Genomic DNA, 19,113 nt, shown 5'->3' with positions numbered 1-19,113 from the left:
GTACATTACCAAACTACCTACCTAAAATTAAAAATTCTCTCCTCCACCCTCACCCCCAATACAAATCCAAGAGATGTGTCTTAGAAGAGGAAAGGAGTGGGGTAAATATGTTTGCATGAGAATGCTTCGTAAGTCATTTTTTTGTAACTTTATATCCTTTTCCTTAATGTAGAAGTTAGGGCCTGTGAACCTTCCAAAATATAAGCAAAATTATGTACATAATATTTTTCGGGGGTAAGAGTCCACAACTTTATTCTCAAAGATATCTGTCAATCAAAAAAGGTTAAGAACCACTGATGTCATACATTCATAATACTTTTTTCTTAAATTGCTAATTCATTGCCTCATTCAGGAAAATTAATATCCAAGACAAAGACCTACTTCTTTCTATCCTACAGCTAAAAAATGTGATTTCTAAATATAGTACTTAACTATGATAAAATTCCAATATATACAAAAAATTAACCTAAAGATCCAGGGATTTAGAGACAACAATCCCTGAAGACTATAATCAGTCCTATAATTCTACACTCTGACAAAGGAAGAACTAAGTAAACCACCTAAATTCCTAGCCCTAAACTGTCATGTGTTCTTCGTCTTGGATATCTCAGGTGAGGTAAGCGATATAATTTTTAAAAAAGCTAAGGAGAAGGAATTTGGGGTAAATATGGTCACCTTTATAAGAGATTATGCCATCACAGATCTCTTTGAAGATCTGGGCTAGGCGGGCTGCCCGAGCTACTTCAATGTTTTCCTCTGCTGCTGCCAACCGTCTTGTTCGAACAGATCGAGCAGTCTGCAGGGCGGAGAACTGGGTCATGAAGACGTCTGGAAGGATAAAGTGAAAATTAGTTTCAGGAAAAGAGGAGCTTTTTCTCTTCTGTGATGGATTCCTGCGATTTTCGCTACTTTCCTTGAAGTGACTAAGGAGATTAGTGGTTATGGAGTTGTTTCTCTCCTCCTTAAAGAAAAATCAGAAAACATTGGAGTTTACCAGAGAGACAAATCCTGCAATTTAAAGGGACTTACTAATGGCCAAATGCTATAGAGTAGTTGCAAGTCTGGGTTTCAAAATGAGTCTGTCTGCTTTTGAATTCTGGTCTCACTGCTTACTAACTGTCTGATTTTGGGAAAGTTACTTAAACTTTGTGTCCCAGCTTCTCAACGGTAAAATGGGAAGAGTGGTAGTACAGGCATACCACGGAGATATTGCAGGTTTGGTTCCAGAACACTGCAATAATGCGAATATTGCAAGAAAGGGAGTCACACGGAGATCTTGGTTTCCCAGCACATGTGAAAGATATATTTACACTATACTGTAGTCTATTAAGTGTGCAATGCATTATGTCTAAAAAAACAATGCACATACCTTAATTAAAAAATACTTTATTGGGCCTTCCCTGGTGGCGCAGTGGTTGGGGTTCTGCCTGCCGATGCGGGGGACATGAGTTCGTGCCTCGGTCCAGGAGGATCCCACATGCCGCGGAGCGGCTAGGCCCGTGAGCCATGGCCGCTGAGCCTGTGCATCCGGAGCCTGTGCTCCGCAACGCGAGAGGCCACAGCAGTGAGAGGCCCGTGTACCAAAAAAAAAAAAAAAAAAAAAACCCACAAAACTTTATTGCCAAAAAGTGCTAACCGTCATCTGAGTCTTCAGCGAGTTGTAATCTTTTTGCTGATAGAGGGCTTTGCCTCGATGTTGATGGCTGCTGACTGATCAGGGTGGTGGTTGCTGAAGGCTGGGGTGGCTGAGGCAGTTTCTCAAGACAAGGCAGCAGTGCAGTTTGCTGCATCTTTGACTCCTCCTTTCATGAATGATTTCTCTGCAGCATGCAGTACTCTTTTTTTTCTCTCGTGCAATGATCTTTGATAGCATTTTACCCACAGAACTTCTTTCAAAATTGGAGTCAATCCTCTCAAACCCTGTCACTGCCTTAGCAACTAAGTTTATGTAATATTCTAAATCTTTTGTTGCCATTTCAACAAAATCTTCACAGCGTCTTCACCAGGAGTAGATTCCATCTCAAGAAGCCACTTTCTTTGCTCATCCATACGAAGCAACTCCTCATCCTTGAAAATTTTACCACAAGAGTGCAGCAGTTCAGTCTCACCTTCAGGCTCCCCTTCTATTTCTAGTTCTCTTGCTATTTCCACCACATCTGCATTTACTTCCTACACTGAAGTCTTGAACCCCTCAAAGTCACCCATGAGGGTTGGAAACGACTTCCAAACTCCTGTTAATGTTGATATTTTGACCTCCTCCCGTGAACCACGAATGTTCTTAATGGCATCTAGAATCTTTTCCAGAAGGTTTTCAATTTTCTTTGCCCAAATCCATCAGAGGAATCATTATCTGTGGCAGCTGTAGCCTTATGAAATGTATTTCTTAAATAATAAGACTTGAATGTGGAAATTACTCCTTGATCCATGGGCTGCAGAGTGGATGTTGTGCTAGCAGGCATGAAAACAACATTAATCTCGTTGTACATCTCCATCAGAGCTCTTGGGTGACCAGGTGCATTGTCCATGAGCAGTAATGTTTTGAAAGGAATCTTTTTTCCTGAGCAGTAGGTCTCAACAGTGGGCTTTGTCAACAGATGTGCTGTCGTCCAGGCTTTGTTGTTCCATTGGAAAGAGCAGAGTACATTTAGCATAATTTGAAAGGACCCTAGGATTTCTGGAATGGTAAATGAGCACTGGCTTCAACTTACAGTCACCGGCTGCATTAGCCTCTAACAAGAGAGAGTCAGCCTGTCCTTTGAACCTCTGAGCCAGGCACTGACTTCTTCTCTCTAGCTATGAAGTCCTAGATGGCATCTTCTTCCAGTATAAAGCTGTTTTACCTACATTGAAAATCTGTTGTTTAGTGTAGCCACCTTCATTAATGATCTTAGCTAGATCTTCTGGATAACTTGCTGCAGCTTGTACATCAGCACGCGCTGCTTCACCTTGTACTTCGATGTTAAACCTCATGAACCAACTTCTGCTAGCTTCAAATTTTTCTCCTGCAACTTCTTCACATCTCTCAGCCTTCACAGAACTGAAGAGAGTTAGGGCCTTGCTCTGGATTAGACTTTGGCTTATGGGAATGTTGTGGCTGGTTTGACCTTCTATCCAGACCACTCAAACTTTCTCCATGTCAGCAATAGGGCTGTTTTACTTTCTTATCATTTGTGTGTTCACTGGAGTAGCACTTTTAATTTCCTTCAAGAACTTTTCCTTTTCATTCACAGCTTGGCTCAGTAACTGTTTGGCGCAAGAGGTCTAACACTTTTGGCCTGTCTCGGCTTAAAGCGTTGCCTTCCTCACTAAGCTTAATCATTTCTAGCTTTTGATTTAAAGTGAGAGATGTGCGACTCTTCCTTTCACTTGAACTCTTAGAGGCCACTGTAGGGTTATTAGTTGGCCTAATTTCAATATTGCTGTGTCTCAGGGGATAGGGAGGCCTGAGGAAAGGGAGAGAGATGGGGCATTGGGTGGGGGGGTGGGGTGGGAGACAGGGGGGCAGGGAATGGTTGGCTGGTAGAGCAGTCAGAGCACACACAACATTTATTAAGTTCACCGTCTTATATGGGCTTGGTTTGAGGCTCCCCCAAACAATTAAAAGAGTAACATCAACAATCACTGATCACATATCACCATAACAAACAAAATAATAATGAAAAAGTTTGAAATATTGTGAGAATTACCAAAATGTGACACAGAGACACGAAGTGAGAGAATGCCCTTGGAAAAATGGCGTGGCAGATTGCTCCAAGCAGGGATGCCACAAAACTTTCAATTTGTAGAAAACACACTATCTGCAAAGTGCAATAAAGTGAGTGCAATAAAATGAGGTATGCCTGTACTTCCCTCAAGAGGTAATCTGTGTAGATCAAATGCAATAGTACTTTAATGTGTTTTAGCTCGGTGCCTGACCTATAAAAATTACTCAGGAAATAATTATTGCTATTATCAGAAGATTTGAACTAAATGGAATATAAGATCAGAGAATTTATGCCAATCAAATCACTGAGAAGATATAAGATTCTGGACAAATTTCTAAATAGATCTAGTTCTCACTCAGCATGTTGCCTCATACACCATGCAGACTACTTCTACTTTTTTTTTGCCGCACCCCTCGGCTTGCAGGATCTTAGTTCCCCGACCGGGGATCGAACCGGGGCCCCGGCAGTGAAAGTGCCGAGTCCTAACCACTGGACCTCCAGGGAATTCCCCTCATGTTCTTCTTTTATCCTTTCCTATTTTCCCTCAAAAAGTAGAAGCAGGAAATTCCCTGGTGTAACACAGAGCACCCACTACCTATCTCATGTCTAGCAACTTTCAGGGTGTAGGTGATGTTTGGGAGGCTGGTGGAAGGGGGTTTCCTCCTGTTCCTTAGAGTAGAGACAAGGAAGTTGAAGAGCTGGGATGGACAGGTTATTGCTGACTGATACTTGTATGTTTGGCTCTTAACTTTTTTGGTCCAGACTAAACAGAATCTTTGAATAGACCGTTTGAAAATAAGTAAAATAATCACTTTTGAGGCAACCTTATGGAATTAACAAGAATGTTTCTCAGTCCTTACCAGACTTAATGTTCCCGTCATCTCGGCAGATGCCATTCCAACGGGTATATAATGATGCTGAATGAATATTATCACTGGTGTGCTTTACTTCCTCCTGTTTCTGCCGAATCTTCTCCCAATTTCGAACCAAGAACACATGATGCTTTAATACGAAGTTTCTGTAAGGAAGGAGGAAAGGAGCTCCTTTATTTATCAATTCAATAAGCATTTATTAATGTCTACTCTATGTAAGCCACTGTTTTGATGACATATATGAATACTTATCAGTGAAATCAGCTATTATAGAGAGATTACATATGGAGAAACATTATTCAGTTTTTAATCTTGATTTATTTCACATAACACAAAACATTTCTCTGTAATATTTACAAATATCTGACAAATACCACCTAAAAGCTGCAACGATTTTGGCAACTGAAACGGGCTGACTTGAAGGCAGAGCTTTATGTAGTATGTTTACAAATTCTAAAGGAAGTTGCCAAGATGAAGTATAGGCTTAGGATCAGCTATAACAAGGAGAACTGGAGTGGCAGATAAAGGCATAGATATTTAAGATGGATATGCACTGGGCAAACCATGTTAGGTACAGTGCCACCACATGGATCTCTAAAGTTAAATGAGTTATATGTAACTTGATTAACCCTACACAATTTTGATGATTCCATAATTTGATTTTCACCCTAGCACACATATAAACAGATGTGACCCTGAATAAGTCTCAAACTATGTGCCTCAGTAAATGGAGATTAGACTAATTTTATAGTTCCTGACTTTGGCTGCACATTGAGATCACTTGGGGAGCTTTATAAACTACTGATACCTGGGTTCCAACTCTGAAAATTCTGATGTGAGTGTTTTGGAGTGTGGCCTGGGCATCAGGAGTTTTAAAAAGCTCCCTAAGCCACTATGGAGCCGAAGCAGAGAACCACCGGACTTCTCTGTTTTACTGAAGTTTAAAATTTCTATGATTCTAAGTGAAATAGAATGAAAAGGGCTAAAATTTAGGAAAGTTATAAATAAGGATGAACTTTCTAAGATATTGGAGTGTGTAGTTAGGGAAGATGTAGGAAATGTCCCAAGACAATTTGAAAAATAGGACATACATATTTACTTCTCTTCTGACACGGACAATTATCATCTCAATATAGGAAAAAGCAAAGATGACCATTAAAGATCCTTTTTATTGCTCTGTTAATTTATCAACAAAACAGGGATTCTTAACCTTTTCTGTGGCATTCATTCCTTTGGCAGTTTGGTGAAGCCCATGTAACCCTCCTCTGAACAATGTTAATTAAAAGTGTTTAAAATTTTAAGTAACTTTAGGGACGTCTCTGGTGGTGCAGTGGTTAAGAATCCGCCTGCCAATGCAGGGGACATGGGTTTGAGCCCTGGTCTGGGAAGATCCCACATGCCGTGGAGCAACTAAGCCTGTGTGCCACAACTACTGAGCCTGTGCTCTAGAGCCCACGAGCCACAACTACTGAGTCTGTGTGCCACAACTGCTGAAGCCCGTGCACCTAGAGCCCATGCACTGCAACAAAGAGTAGCCCCCACTCGCTGCAACCAGAGAAAGCCTGCATGCAGCAACAAAGACCCAACGCAGCCAAAAATAAACAAATAAATATAGAAATATAGAAATAAATACATAAATGAATGTTAAGTAACTTTTAGTACACAGGATTAAAAGGAAACTGAATAAACTGAAATACAGTTTTCAGAATATTAAACAAAAACCTTGAAATTGTGATATAGAGATGAACCTTAATTTTTAACACATGACAAGATCTAGTGCTGGGTTTTATAACCATAGTAATTTTAAGATGGAAGTGAGTGTAAATTATATTTTGAGATATCTGTAATACCTATAACATGATATGAAAGTATAAATATTGGTGACAAACTCATGGAAACTGCAACTACTATACACACACACACATATACACATCTTTTTCTTTTGCTTACAGTCACATTTGAAGGAAATGCTAAATTTGTTAGAAATTAGGGAAAAAATACTTTTTCCCCCCACCCAAGTTCACCCCTGAATCCTTGTTTAAAGCCTTCCTGCACAAAAGAAATGTCTCAACTATATAGATGTTTAATAATTTTTAAATTGTCAAGCAAGTCACATAATTTAAAGAGTTTAGGTAAGCAAATCTCCTTTTTACCTCTCCCGATTGGACATTGGCTTCATTTGTAATTGGGGGGTCAATCTTGTTGGAGTGTTGATGTTTTCACTGGGTTCCTCAGAGAGGTGGCCTCTCTAAAAAACAGATGGATCAGATTGTAGGAAAAACAAGATAAATCATAAATCACCTCAAAGAATATTAAAACAGCTCTAAAGATGCCACCCTTTGGTATTTCCCTTATTTCAATAATTGCCTCTAAGCAGCTATTTGGGGAAAACCATGAGAGTATTCACCCTTTTCTTCAGCTTGTGCTTAGACTTCCTCTTCTCTTTTGACCGTCCAGACTTTTTATGTGTGGTCACTGGCTGGCTACTTTTGTTGCTGGTGAGTCCATTCATGCGTTGACTCTTGCCTCCAATGATTCCTCGACATTTCTCAAAGCCGCACTTACACAGTTGCTTTGAAGGTAAAGAGAATAATGCTTTTAGCCTGCAGTCTCATCTAAAAGTTCAAATAGAATGCCTGAGCATCTGGACACCCAACAATAAGTTTAAGTCAAGAAATTTTCATATAGAGGAACATAACTGATTGAGAATAAAATAAATATAAATGGATTTCTACTGTAGTAGAAAGGAAAGATTAAATTTTGGGAAAACTTCACCAGAAAAGTTAAGAACTGACTGGAGACAAAAGATGATTGAGCAGTCTCTTCTACACAGTTCTGAAAGAATAACTGTGACCTATGTATCCTAGATAAATGGAGTAAAGAGTGAAAAACTGTCTTCTCCAATGTACTTCTCAGTGGCTACAAATCAGTAACGTTCAATTGAAGGCCCATGTTATAAAGAGCACTGTGACAAAGGTCATACACTCTTTTCAATTTATCATTCTTACCTGTTTTTCAACATTGAAGGAATGAAAGTTGTAATCATAAGTGAGTTCAGTACCAGCTGGCATATCTTTAAGAGCATATAGTCCAATCCGGTATACTCCATTAACAGACCTATAGAGAAAGGAATGAGTTAAAGGCAGAGATTCATAATACCATGCCCCAAACCCAGAAAAGTTGGTATACTGATTTCAAATTTGCCTGTGTTTCTGTATCCAATTACTCAAGTCTCCTGGCCAATCACTCCATCTTTAATCTCTCTTTTCTTCTATCTAGCCTATACAATACTGACAGACTAACAGTTCTAAATCAGTTTTCTGGAAAACATGTTTTATGTTGTCAAAGGTCTTAACTTTTCCTGCTTGGTATTCAAAGTCCTTCTAACACATGGCTTTAGTCTACTTACTAAACAAATTAAAATTATTTTCTATGGGCTACCTATAAAAATCTTCTAGTTCCTACTAATCTCCATCTTTCTAACCTATACATGAGGGTCTCTTTTGTTCTATTTTACCTATGTTATTAATGAGCGTTCATGTACTGTTTGTTCTAGATGCTTTATAGAATAACATATAATTACAGCTAACATTTATTGAGTGCTTGTTTTTTTTCATATTCTTTTCCATTATAGTTTATTACAGGATACTGAATATAGTCTCCTGTGCTATACAGTAAGGCCTTGTTGTTTATCTATTTTATATATAGTAGTTTTTATCTGCTAATCCCCAAATCCTAATTTATCCCTCCCCCACCCCCTTTCCCCTTTGGAAACCATAAGTTTTTCTACGTCTGTCTGTTTCTGTTTTGTAAATAAGTTCATTTGTACATTTTAGATTCCACATATAAGTGATATCATATGGTATTTGTCTTTCTCTTTCTGACTTACTTCACTTAGTATAATCTCTAGGACCATCCATGTTGCTGCAAATGGCATTATTTCATTCTTTTTTATGTCTGATTAGTGTATATATATACACCACATATTCTTTATCCATTCATCTCTTGATGGACACTTAGGTGGCTTCCATGTCTTGGCTATAAATAATGCTGTTATGAACATTAAGGTGCATGCATCTTTGATTTAGTGTTTTTTCCAGATATATGCCCAGGAGTGGGATTGCCGGATCACATCTAGTTTTTTAAGGAACCTCCATACCGTTCTCCACAGTGGCTGCATCAATTTACATTCCTACCAACAGTGTAAGAGGGTTCCCCTTTTGCCACACCCTGTCCAACATTTGTTATCGGTAGACTTTTTAATGATGGCCATTCTGACCAGTGTGAGGTGATACCTTGTAGTTTTGATTTGCATTTCTCTAGTAATTAGCAATGTTGAGCATCTTTTCATATGCCTATTGGCCATCTGTATGTCTTCTTTGGAGAAATGTCTATTTAGGTCTTCTGCCCATTTTTTGATTGGGTTGTTTGTTTTCTTGTTACTGAGTTGTATGAGCTGTGTGTATATTTTGGAAACGAAGCCCTTTTTGGTTGCATCGTTTGCAAATATTTTCTCCCAAACTGTAGTTTGTCTTTTCATTTTGTTTATGGTTTCCTCTGCTGTGCAAAAGCTTGTAAGTCTGATTAGGTCCCATTTGTTTATTTTTGCTTTTATTTCTATTGCCTTGAGAGATTGACCTAAGAAAACTGCTACAATTTATGCCAGAGGATGTTTTGCCCACATTCTCTTTGAGGAGTTTTATGATGTCATGTCTTATATTTGTCTTTCACAGTGCTTGTTATATTAGTTATAACTTACTTAGTCCTCCTAACAACTATATTGAAAAAGGTAGTATTATAACCCCCATTTTCTAAATGAAGAAGCTGATGAACAGTGAATGTAAGAAATTTGCCCAAAGTCACACAGCTAACAAGTGAGGGAATCAAGTTTCAAATTAAGGCAGGCTGGCTTCAAAGTCTTAACCACTGTGCCACAATCGTAACAGGTTATCTCCTTAATTCTCAGAACAACCTTATGAGATAGGTATTATATTTGCTGTACAGCAGTGTATAGGTAATTCAACTATCCTTCAATAAAAAAATCAATAAAAAAATATTCTCCCATTTTTCCATCTAGAAAGGTGATTGTTTCAATGGTGATATTCAGGTCTAAGATTCATCTTAGATTAATTTGTGTGTGTGGATTGATGTAGGAGCCTACTGACTCAGCACCACTTACTAAAAAACCATCCTTTCCTCATTTCTTTAAAAAAAATTTATTTATTTATTTGGCTGTGTCGGGTCTTAGTTGCACCAGGTGGGATCTTCGTTGTGGCATGTGGGAACTTTCATTGCAGCATGCAGGCTTCTCTCTAATTGTGGCACATGGGCTCCAGAGTGCGCGGGCTCAGTAGTTGTGGTGCACTGGCTCAGTAATTGCAGCATGTGGGCTCTCTAGTTGTGGCGCATGGGCTCCCGAGTGCACGGGCTCAGCAGCTGCAGTATGTGGGCTTAGGTTCCCTTGCAGCATGCAGGATCTTAGTTCCCTGACCAGGGATCGAACCCATTTCCCCTGCATTGGAAGGCGGGTTCTTAACCACTGAACCACCACGGAAGTCCCCATCCGTTCCTCATTGATTCACAGTGAAACCTTAGTCATAAAATCAGGTGACAGTACATTTATGGGTCTTTGCCCGGACTCTCTATTCCATCTGTCTATTAATCTAGCCCAAGCAAATACGTACAGTTTTAATTAGTGTATCTTTACAGTAAGTCTTGAAATAGGTAGTTTAAGTCCTTAAATTTTGTTCTTCAGGATTATCTTACCTTTTTTAGGTCTTTTGCAATTAGATATATGTTTCAGAATCAGCCAGTCAATTTCCATAAAAATTGGATTTTGATTGGATTTGAATTTATAGATCAAGTTGGTAAGATCTGACATCTCAAAAATATTGAGATTTCTAACCCATAAATATGGCATATTTCTCCATTAATTGTCCTTTTTCCCAATAATGTTTGGTGGTTTTCAGTATAGAGGTCTACAAACTTTCATTAAATCTATTCCTAGGTGAATAATGTTTCATGAAGTGAAACAGAAGTGGTGATAGTGGACACCCTTATAGAAAGTTGTTCACACTATTCTATTTTTCTTTAACTATGTTAAAAGACATGTAACAAAGTTTATAATCTTAACCATTTAAAAATGTACAGTTTAGTGGTATTAAGAACATCCACATTGGACTTCCCCGGTGGGCCAGTGGTCAAGATTCCGTGCTTCCATTGCAGGGGGTGTGCATTCAATCCCTAGTCGGGAAACTAAGATCCCACATGCCACGTGCGGTATGGCCAAAAAAAAAAAAGAACATCCACATTGCTGTGTAGTTATCTCCACCATACAATCCCATAACTCTTTTCATCTTGTAAAACTGAAACTCTATACCTATTAAACAACAACTCCCAACCCCTCCTCCCTTCAGCCCCGTACAACCACCATTCTACTGTCTCTATGATTTTGACTACTCATAAGTATCTCAAACATACAGTAGTATGTTTCATTTTGTGACTGGATTATTTCACTTAGCATAATGTCCTCAAGGTTCGTCCATGTTGTACCACACTGCAAAACTTCCTTTTAAAGGCTGAATAATAATTCCATTGTATGTAAAAACCACATTTTCCTTATCCCTTCATCTATTACGGACATCTGGGTTGCCTCCATATTTTAGCAACTATGAATAATGTTAATAAAATGTGGGGGTGCAGAGACTACCCTGGTAGTCCAGTGGGTAAGACTCTGCACTCCCAATGCAGGGGACGCAGGTTCAATCACTGGTCAGGGAACTAGATCCCACATGCGTGCTGCAACTAAGATCCCGCATGCTGCAATGAAACATGCCACAACGAAGATCCCACCTGCTGCAACTAAGACCTGGTGTAGCCTAAATAAATAAATAAATATTTTTTTTTTTTTAAAAAAGGAGTTCCCTGGTGGTCCAGTGGTTGAGAATCTGCCTTCCAATGCAGGGGACGCAGGTATGATCCCTGGTCAGGGGACTAAGATCCCCACATGCCACAGGGCAACTAAGCCCATGCACCACAACTGAAGAGCCTGTGTGCTGCAACTACAGAGCCACACACTCTGGAGCCCGCGTGCCGCAACTAGAGAGAAGCTTGTGCACCACAATGAAGAGCCTGCGTACCGCAACAAAAGATCCCCATGTGCAGCAACTAAGACCGACGCAACCAAAAATAAATAAAAATTAAAATATGGGGATGCAAATATCTCTTTGAGAACCTGCATTCAATTCTTTTGGGTATATACTCAGAAGCTGAATTGCTGGATCATAGGGTAATTTTATTTTTAATTTTTTGAGGAAGCTCCTTACCCTTTTACACTGTGGCTACACCATTTTTAGATTCCCAAGAGAGCACAAGTGTTCCTCTTTCTCCACATCTTCGTCAACACTTATTGTTTTCTGTTATTTTCACAGTAGCCATTCTGAGGGTGTGAAGTGGTATCTCATAGTTTTGATTTGCATTTCCTTAATGATTAGTGATGTTGAGCATCTTTTTATTTGCTTATCGGCCATTTGTACAATCTTTGGAGAAAGGTATATTCAAGTCCTTTGTCCATTCTGAATTGGGCTGTCTTTTTGTTGTTGAGTTTCAGGGGTTCTCTATATATTCTGGATATTAATACCTTATAAGATATATGACTTGCAAAATATTTTCTCCCATTCTGTGGGTTGCCTTTTTACTCTGGGAATAGTGTCTTTTTTTTTTTTCTTTTTGTGGTACGCGGGGCTCTCACTGTTGTGGTCTCTCCCGTTGTGGAGCACAGGCTCCGGACGCACAGGCTCAGTGGCCATGGCTCACGGGCCCAGCCGCTCTGCAGCATGTGGGATCTTCCTGGACCGGGACATGAACCCGTGTCCCCTGCATCAGCAGGCAGATTCTCAAAAACTGCGCCACCAGGGAAGCCCAGTGTCTTCTTTTTATAAAAAAATAAATTTATTTATTTATTTATTTATGGCTGTGTTGGGTCTTCGTTGCTGCGTGCGGGTTCTTCTCTAGTTGGGGTGAGAGGGGGCTACTCTTCATTGCGGTGCGCGGGCTTCTCATTGCGGTGGCTTCTCTTGTTGCAGAGCATGGGCTCTAGGCACACAGGCTTCAGTAGTTGTGGTGCACAGGCTTAGATGCTCCGTGGCATGTGGGATCTTCCTGGACCAGGGCTTGAACCTGTGTCTCCTGCACTGGCAGGCGGATTCTTAACCACTGCGCCACCAGGGAAGCCCGGAATAGTGTCTTTTGATTTAAAATTTTTTATGAAGTCCAATTTGTCTATTTTTTCTTTGGTTACCTGTACCTTTGGTGTCATATCCAAGAAATTACTGCCAAGTCCACTGCTGTGAAACTTTTGTCCTATGTTTTCTTCTTCAACTTTTATTGGTTTAGGTCTTACATTTAGGTCCTTGACTGATTTGAATTAATTTTTGTATACGGTGTTTGGTAAGGGACCAACTTCATACTTTTGCATGTGGATATTCAGTTTTCCTAGCACCATTTGCTGAAAAGACTATATCCCTTTTCCATTGAATGGTGTTGGCACACTTGTAAAAAAAATCATTTGACCAAATATGTGAAGGTTTATTTCAAGGTTCTCTACTCTACTTCATGAGTCTATGTGACTTTTATGCCTATACCATACTGCTTTGATTACTACAACTTTGTAGTAAGTTTTGAAATAAAAAAGTGTGACTCCTCCAGTTTTGTTCTTTTTTAGGATTGTTTTGGTTATTTGCGGGGGTGTGTGTCCCCCTTGAGATTCTATATGAATTTTAAGATGGGTTTTCTATTTCTGAAAAAAAAAAGTCTTTGGGATTTTGATAGGGATTGCATTGAATCTGTAGATCACTTTGGGCAATACTGACATTTTAGCAATATTAAATCTTCTAATCTATGAACATGGGATGTGTTACCATTCATTTATAGCTTTAATTTCTTTTAGCAATGTTTTATAGCTTTCATTGTACAATTCTTTCACCTCATTAAGTTAATTCCTAAGTACTTCATTCTTTTTCATGATACTGCAAATGCAACTGGTTTCGTAATTTCCTTTTCAGATTGCCCACTATATATAAAAACGCAACTGCAAGAGACCGTACAATATACAAATAGAGAAAATTTTATTCTTCTTTTCCAATTTGGATGCCTTTGATATCTCTTTCTTATCTAATTTTTCTGGCTAGAACTTCCAATATTATTTTGAATAGAAGTGAGGAAAGTGGGCATCCTTGTCTTGTCCCTGATCATAGAGGAAAAGCTTTCAGTCTTTCACCATTGAGTATTATGTTTGCTGTGGGTTTTCATATATGGCTTTTATTATGTTCAGGTAGTCCTTCTATTCCTATTTTGAGTACTTTAAAAAAATTTATTTCATTTATATTTATTTTTGGCTGTGTTGGGTCTTTGTTGCTGTGCGTGGGCTTTCTCTAGTTGCAGTGAATGGGGGTTACTCTTTGTTGTGGCATGTGGGCTTCTCATTGTGGTGGCTTCTCTTGTTGTGGAGCGTGAGCTCTAGGCACGCGGGCTTCAGTAGTTGTGGCGCGTGGGCTCTAGAGCGCAGGCTCAGTAGTTGTGGCACACACACTTAGTTGCTCTGTGGCATGTGCAATCTTCCTGGACCAGGGCTCGATCCCATGTCCCCTGAACTGGCAGGTGGATTCTTAACCACTGTGCCACCAGGGAAGCCCTTGTTGAGTACATTTATCATAAAAGGGTGTTGAATTTTGTCAAATGTTTTTTCTGCATCAATTGAGATGACCATGTGATTTCTTTTCCCCTTTATTTTATTGATGTAGTGTATCACACTGTCAATTTTCATATGCTGAACCATCTTTGCCTTCCAGGATTAAATCCCACCTGGTCATTGTGCATAATCCTTTTAATATGCTGTTGAATTCTGTTTGCTAGTATTTTGTTGAGGACTTTTGCATCAATGTTCATAAGAGGTATTGGTATCTAGTTTTCTTGTAGGGTCTTCACCAAACTTTGGTATCAGGGTTATGCTGGCTTCATACAGTGAGTAAGGAGGTGTTTCCTTCTCTTCAATTTTTAGAAAAGTTTGAGATGGGTTGGCATTAATTTGGTAGAATTCACCAGTAAAACCATCAAGTCAAGGGCTTTTCTTTGTTGGGAGATTTCTGATTACTGATTCAATATCCTTACTAGTTATACATCTATTTAGATTTTTTATTTCTTCATGATGTAGTTTTAGCAGGTTTTGTGTTTCTAGAAATTTGTCCATTTCAACAAGATTATCCAATTTTTTGGTGTACATCTGTTCATAGTACTCTCTTATAATCTTTTTCATTTCTGCAGAATTGGTAGTAATGTCCTCACTTTCATTTCATTTGTTTTTTAAAAAAAACATTTATTTATTTATTTGGCTGCTCTGTGTCTTAGTTGCAGCACATGGGATCTTTCAGTTGCAGCATGCAGGATCCAGTTCCCCGACCAGGGATAGAACCCTGGCCCTCTGCACTGGGAGCACGGAGTCTTACCCACTGCACCACCAGGGAAGTCCCTCATTTCATTTCTGAGTTTAGTAATTTGGGTGCTTTTTTCTTTGTCCATCTAGCTTTTTAAAAAAAAAAATTATTTTCTTTCTTGTTTATTTTTTTGGTTGAGTTGGGTCTTAGTTGCAGCACACATGGTCTTTGTTGTGGCACATGGGAGCTTAGTTCCCCAACCCACATCTCCTGCATTGGAAGGTGGATTCTTTTCTTTTTTAATTAATTAATTTTTGGCTGCGTTGGGTCTTCGTTGCTGTGCGCGGGCTTTCTCTAGTTGAGGCGAACGGGGGCTACTCTTCGTTGCAGTGCATGGGCTTCAGTAGTTGTGGCTTGCGGGCTCTTGAGCACAGGCTCGGTAGTTGTGGTGCATGGGCTTAGCTGCTCTGTGGCATGTGGGATCTTCCCAGACCTGGGATCAAACCTGTGTCCCCTGCATTGGCAGGTGGATTCTTAACCACTGCACCACCAGGGAAGTCCCACGGTTTGTTGACTATGCTTATCTTTTTGAAGAACCAACTTTTGGTTTCACTGATTTTCTCTATTGTTTTTCTATTCTCTATTTCACTTATCTCTGCTCTATATTATTTCTTCCTTCCTTCTGTTAACTTTAGGTGTAGTTTGTTCTTTTTCTAGGTCATTAAGTTGTAAAGTTAGGTTGCTGATTTGAGCTCCTTCTTGATTTTTAATGTAAGCATTTATAGCTATAAATTTCCTACTTAGCACTGCTACTGCTGCATTCCGTAAGTTTTGGTATGTTGTGTTATCATTTTCATTCATATCTAAGTATTTTCTAATTTCCTTTGTGATTTCTTTTTTGACCAACCGGTTGTTTTAAAAGTGTGTGAATTTCCAGTTTCGTAAAATTTCCAGTTTCCTTTATGTTACTGATTTCCAACTTCATCCACTGTGGACAGAAAAGATACTTTCTATGATATCTTGGTTTTAAAATCTATTGAGACTGAATTTGTGCCTAACATATAGTCTACCCTGGAAAATGTCCCATGTGCACTTGAGAAGAATGTAAATGCTGTTGTTGGGTGGAGTAGTCTGTAATATCTTTTAGATCTAGTTGGTTTATTGTGCTAAGACCTCTGTTCCTTACTTATCATCTTTCTGTTTGTTGTATTCATTACTGAGTGGGGTATTGAAGTCTCCAATTATTATTGCAGCATTGTTTATTTCTCCCTTCAATTCTGTCATTTTTGCTACATATATTTTGAGGTTCTGTCATTATGTGTGTAAATGCTTACAGTTTTTGGATCTTCTTGCCGAAGCTTTCTAAAAAACACATGTTCTTCTTTGTCTCTCGTAACCTTTTTGGGTTTAAAGTCTATTTTAGCCATTCCTGCTCTCTTTTGGTTACTATTTACATGGAATATCTTTTCCCATCCTTTCAATTTCAACCTGTTTGTGTCTTTGGATGTCAATTGAGTTTCTTATACACAGTATATAGTTGGATCACGTGTTTTTAATCTATTCTGCCAATCTTTTTTAAAAATTGAGGTATAATTGACATAAAATATTATATTAGTTTTAGGTATAACATAATGATTCATTATACGTATATACTGCAAAATGATCACCACAATGAGTCTAGTTAACGTCCATCACCACACATGGTATCAAATTATTTTCTGGTGATGAGCTCTTTAAGATTCACTCTCTTGGGCTTCCCTGGTGGCGCAGTGGTTAAGAATCCGCCTGTCAATGCAGGGGACATGGGTTTGAGCCCTGGTCCGGGAAGATCCCACAGGCCATGGAGCAAAAAAGCCCGTGGGCCACAACTACTGAGCCTGTGCTCTAGAGCCTGTGGGCCACAACTACTGAAGCCCACATGCCTAGAGCCCACGCTCCACAAGAGAAGCCACCGCAATGAGAAGCCCATGCACTGCAACGGAGAGTAGCCCCCTGCTCGTCGCAACCAGAGAAAAGCGTGTGCGCAGCAACGAAGACCCAATGCAGCCAAAAATAAAATAAAAATAAATAAAATAAAATAAATTTATATATATAAAAAAAGATTCACTCTCTTAGCAAGTTTCAACTATACAATGTATCATTATTAACTATAGCCACCATGGTGCACATTACATCCTCATGTCTTATTTTATTTGGACCACCTTCACCCATTTTTCCAAGCCTCCAAACCCCTAACTCTGGCAACCACCAATTTGTATCTAACAGTTGTTGTTTTTTTTAAGATTCTGCACATGAGTGAGGTCATGTGGTACTAGTCTTCCTGTTTGATTTATCTCATTTAGCATAATGCCCTCAAGGCCCATTCATGTTGTTGCAAATGGCAGTATTTCCTTCATTTTTATGGCTGAATAATATTCCATTGTAGATATACACATTTTCTTTATCCATTCATCCACTGATGGATACTCAGGTTGTTTCCATGTCTTAGCTACTGCAAATAATCATGCAATGAACATGGGAGTACAGATATCTTTTTGAGTTAGTGTTTTCAGTTCCTTCAGATAAATACCCAGAAATGGAATTGCTGGACTGTATGGCAGTTCTATTTTTAAATTTCTGAGGAACCTCCAAACAGTTTTTGATAGTGGCTGCATCAATTTACATTCCCACCAACAGTGCACAAGGGTTCCCTTGTTTTCACTTCCTAACGCTTCCTACTTCTTGTCTGTTTGATAATAGCCATTCTAATAGGTGTGAGGTGATAGTGGTTTTGACCTGCATTTTCCTGATGATTAGTGACATTAAGCACCTTTTTATGTACCTGTTAGCCACCTGTATGTCTTCTTTAAAAAGATACATATTCAGGGACCTTCCTGATGGCCCAGTGGCTAAGACTCCACATTCCCAATGCAGGGGGCCCAGGTTCAATTCCTGGTCAGGGAACTAGATCCCACATGCTGCAAGTAAGAGTTTGCCTGCTGCAACTAAAGATCCCACCTGCTGCAATTAAGACCTGGTGTAGCCAAATAAATAAATAAATATTGAATAAAAAAGATGTATATTCAGATTCTCTCCTATATTTAATTGGATTTTTTTGCAACTGACTTGTATGACGATTTCCTTATTTATTTTGAAGATTAACCCCTTATCAGATTTGCAAATATTTTCTCCCATTCTGTAGGTTGTCTTTTCATTTTGTTTATGGTTTTCACTGCTGTATAGGAACATTTTAGTTTGACTAGTCTCACTTGTTCATTTCTGCTTTTAGTGCCTTCCTCCTGGTGTTAAAACCAAAAAAATATCATTGCCAAGACTGACGTCAAGGAGCTTACCCTCTGTTTCCTTCTAGGAGTTTTATGGTTTTAGGTCTTACATTCAAGTCTTTAAGTTGATTTCTGTGTATGTTCAAAGATAGTGGTCTAGTTTCATTCTTTTGCATATGGCTATCCAGTTTACCCACACCCTTTATTAAAGAGACTGCCCTTTCCCCATTGTATATTCTTGGCTCCTCTATAATAAATTGGCCATACATGCATGGGTTTATTTCTGCGCTCTCTATTCTGTTCCATTCATCTGTGAATCTGTTTTTCTGCCAATATCATACTGTTTAGATTGCTAAAGCTTTGTAATATAGTTTGAAATCAGGACGTGTGATGCCTTCAACTTAGTTCTTCTTTCTCAAGACTGCTTTGACTATTTGAGGTCTTTTGTGGTTCCACAAAAATTTTAGGATTATTTGTTCTATTTCTGTGAAAAATGCCATTGGAATTTAATTTTTATTGCACTGAATTTGTAGGATGCTTTGGGTAGTATGGACATTTAAACAATATTAACTCTTCAAATCCATGAGCACAGAATATCTTTTCATTTATTTGTGACTTCTGGAAGTTCTCTCATCAGTATCTTACAGTTGTCAGTGTACAGGTCTTTCACCTCCTTGGTTAAGTTTATTCCTAGGTATTTTATTCTTTTTGTGCTATTGCATACAGGATTTAAACAAATTTTTGATAGTTATTAGCGTATGGAAATGCAACTGATTTTAAAAAAATATGCATTTTATTTTATTAACTTTATTTATTTATATTTTAATTTATTTATTTAATTTGG

General features: G+C 38.8%; 1 protein-coding gene across 1 annotated transcript in view; it reads right to left on the bottom strand.

The window, feature by feature from the left end:
- ASH1L (ASH1 like histone lysine methyltransferase) overlaps nucleotides 1-19,113 on the bottom strand; it is a 237,333-nt gene that overhangs the window by 12,905 nt on the left and 205,315 nt on the right. The window contains exons 14-18 of the mRNA XM_024116023.3: nucleotides 7,585-7,693; nucleotides 6,984-7,148; nucleotides 6,730-6,824; nucleotides 4,565-4,722; nucleotides 676-828 (exon numbers count right to left, since the gene is read on the bottom strand). Of these exons, the coding sequence (XP_023971791.1) occupies nucleotides 676-828; nucleotides 4,565-4,722; nucleotides 6,730-6,824; nucleotides 6,984-7,148; nucleotides 7,585-7,693 (680 nt within the window). The remainder of the gene's footprint in view (nucleotides 1-675; nucleotides 829-4,564; nucleotides 4,723-6,729; nucleotides 6,825-6,983; nucleotides 7,149-7,584; nucleotides 7,694-19,113) is intronic.

Source organism: Physeter macrocephalus, chromosome 4 (assembly GCF_002837175.3).
Source record: "Physeter macrocephalus isolate SW-GA chromosome 4, ASM283717v5, whole genome shotgun sequence".
Classification (NCBI taxonomy): Eukaryota; Metazoa; Chordata; class Mammalia; order Artiodactyla; family Physeteridae; genus Physeter; species Physeter macrocephalus.
Note: the sequence above shows the minus strand (reverse complement) of the source record. Positions and strands in the feature narration are given on the sequence as shown.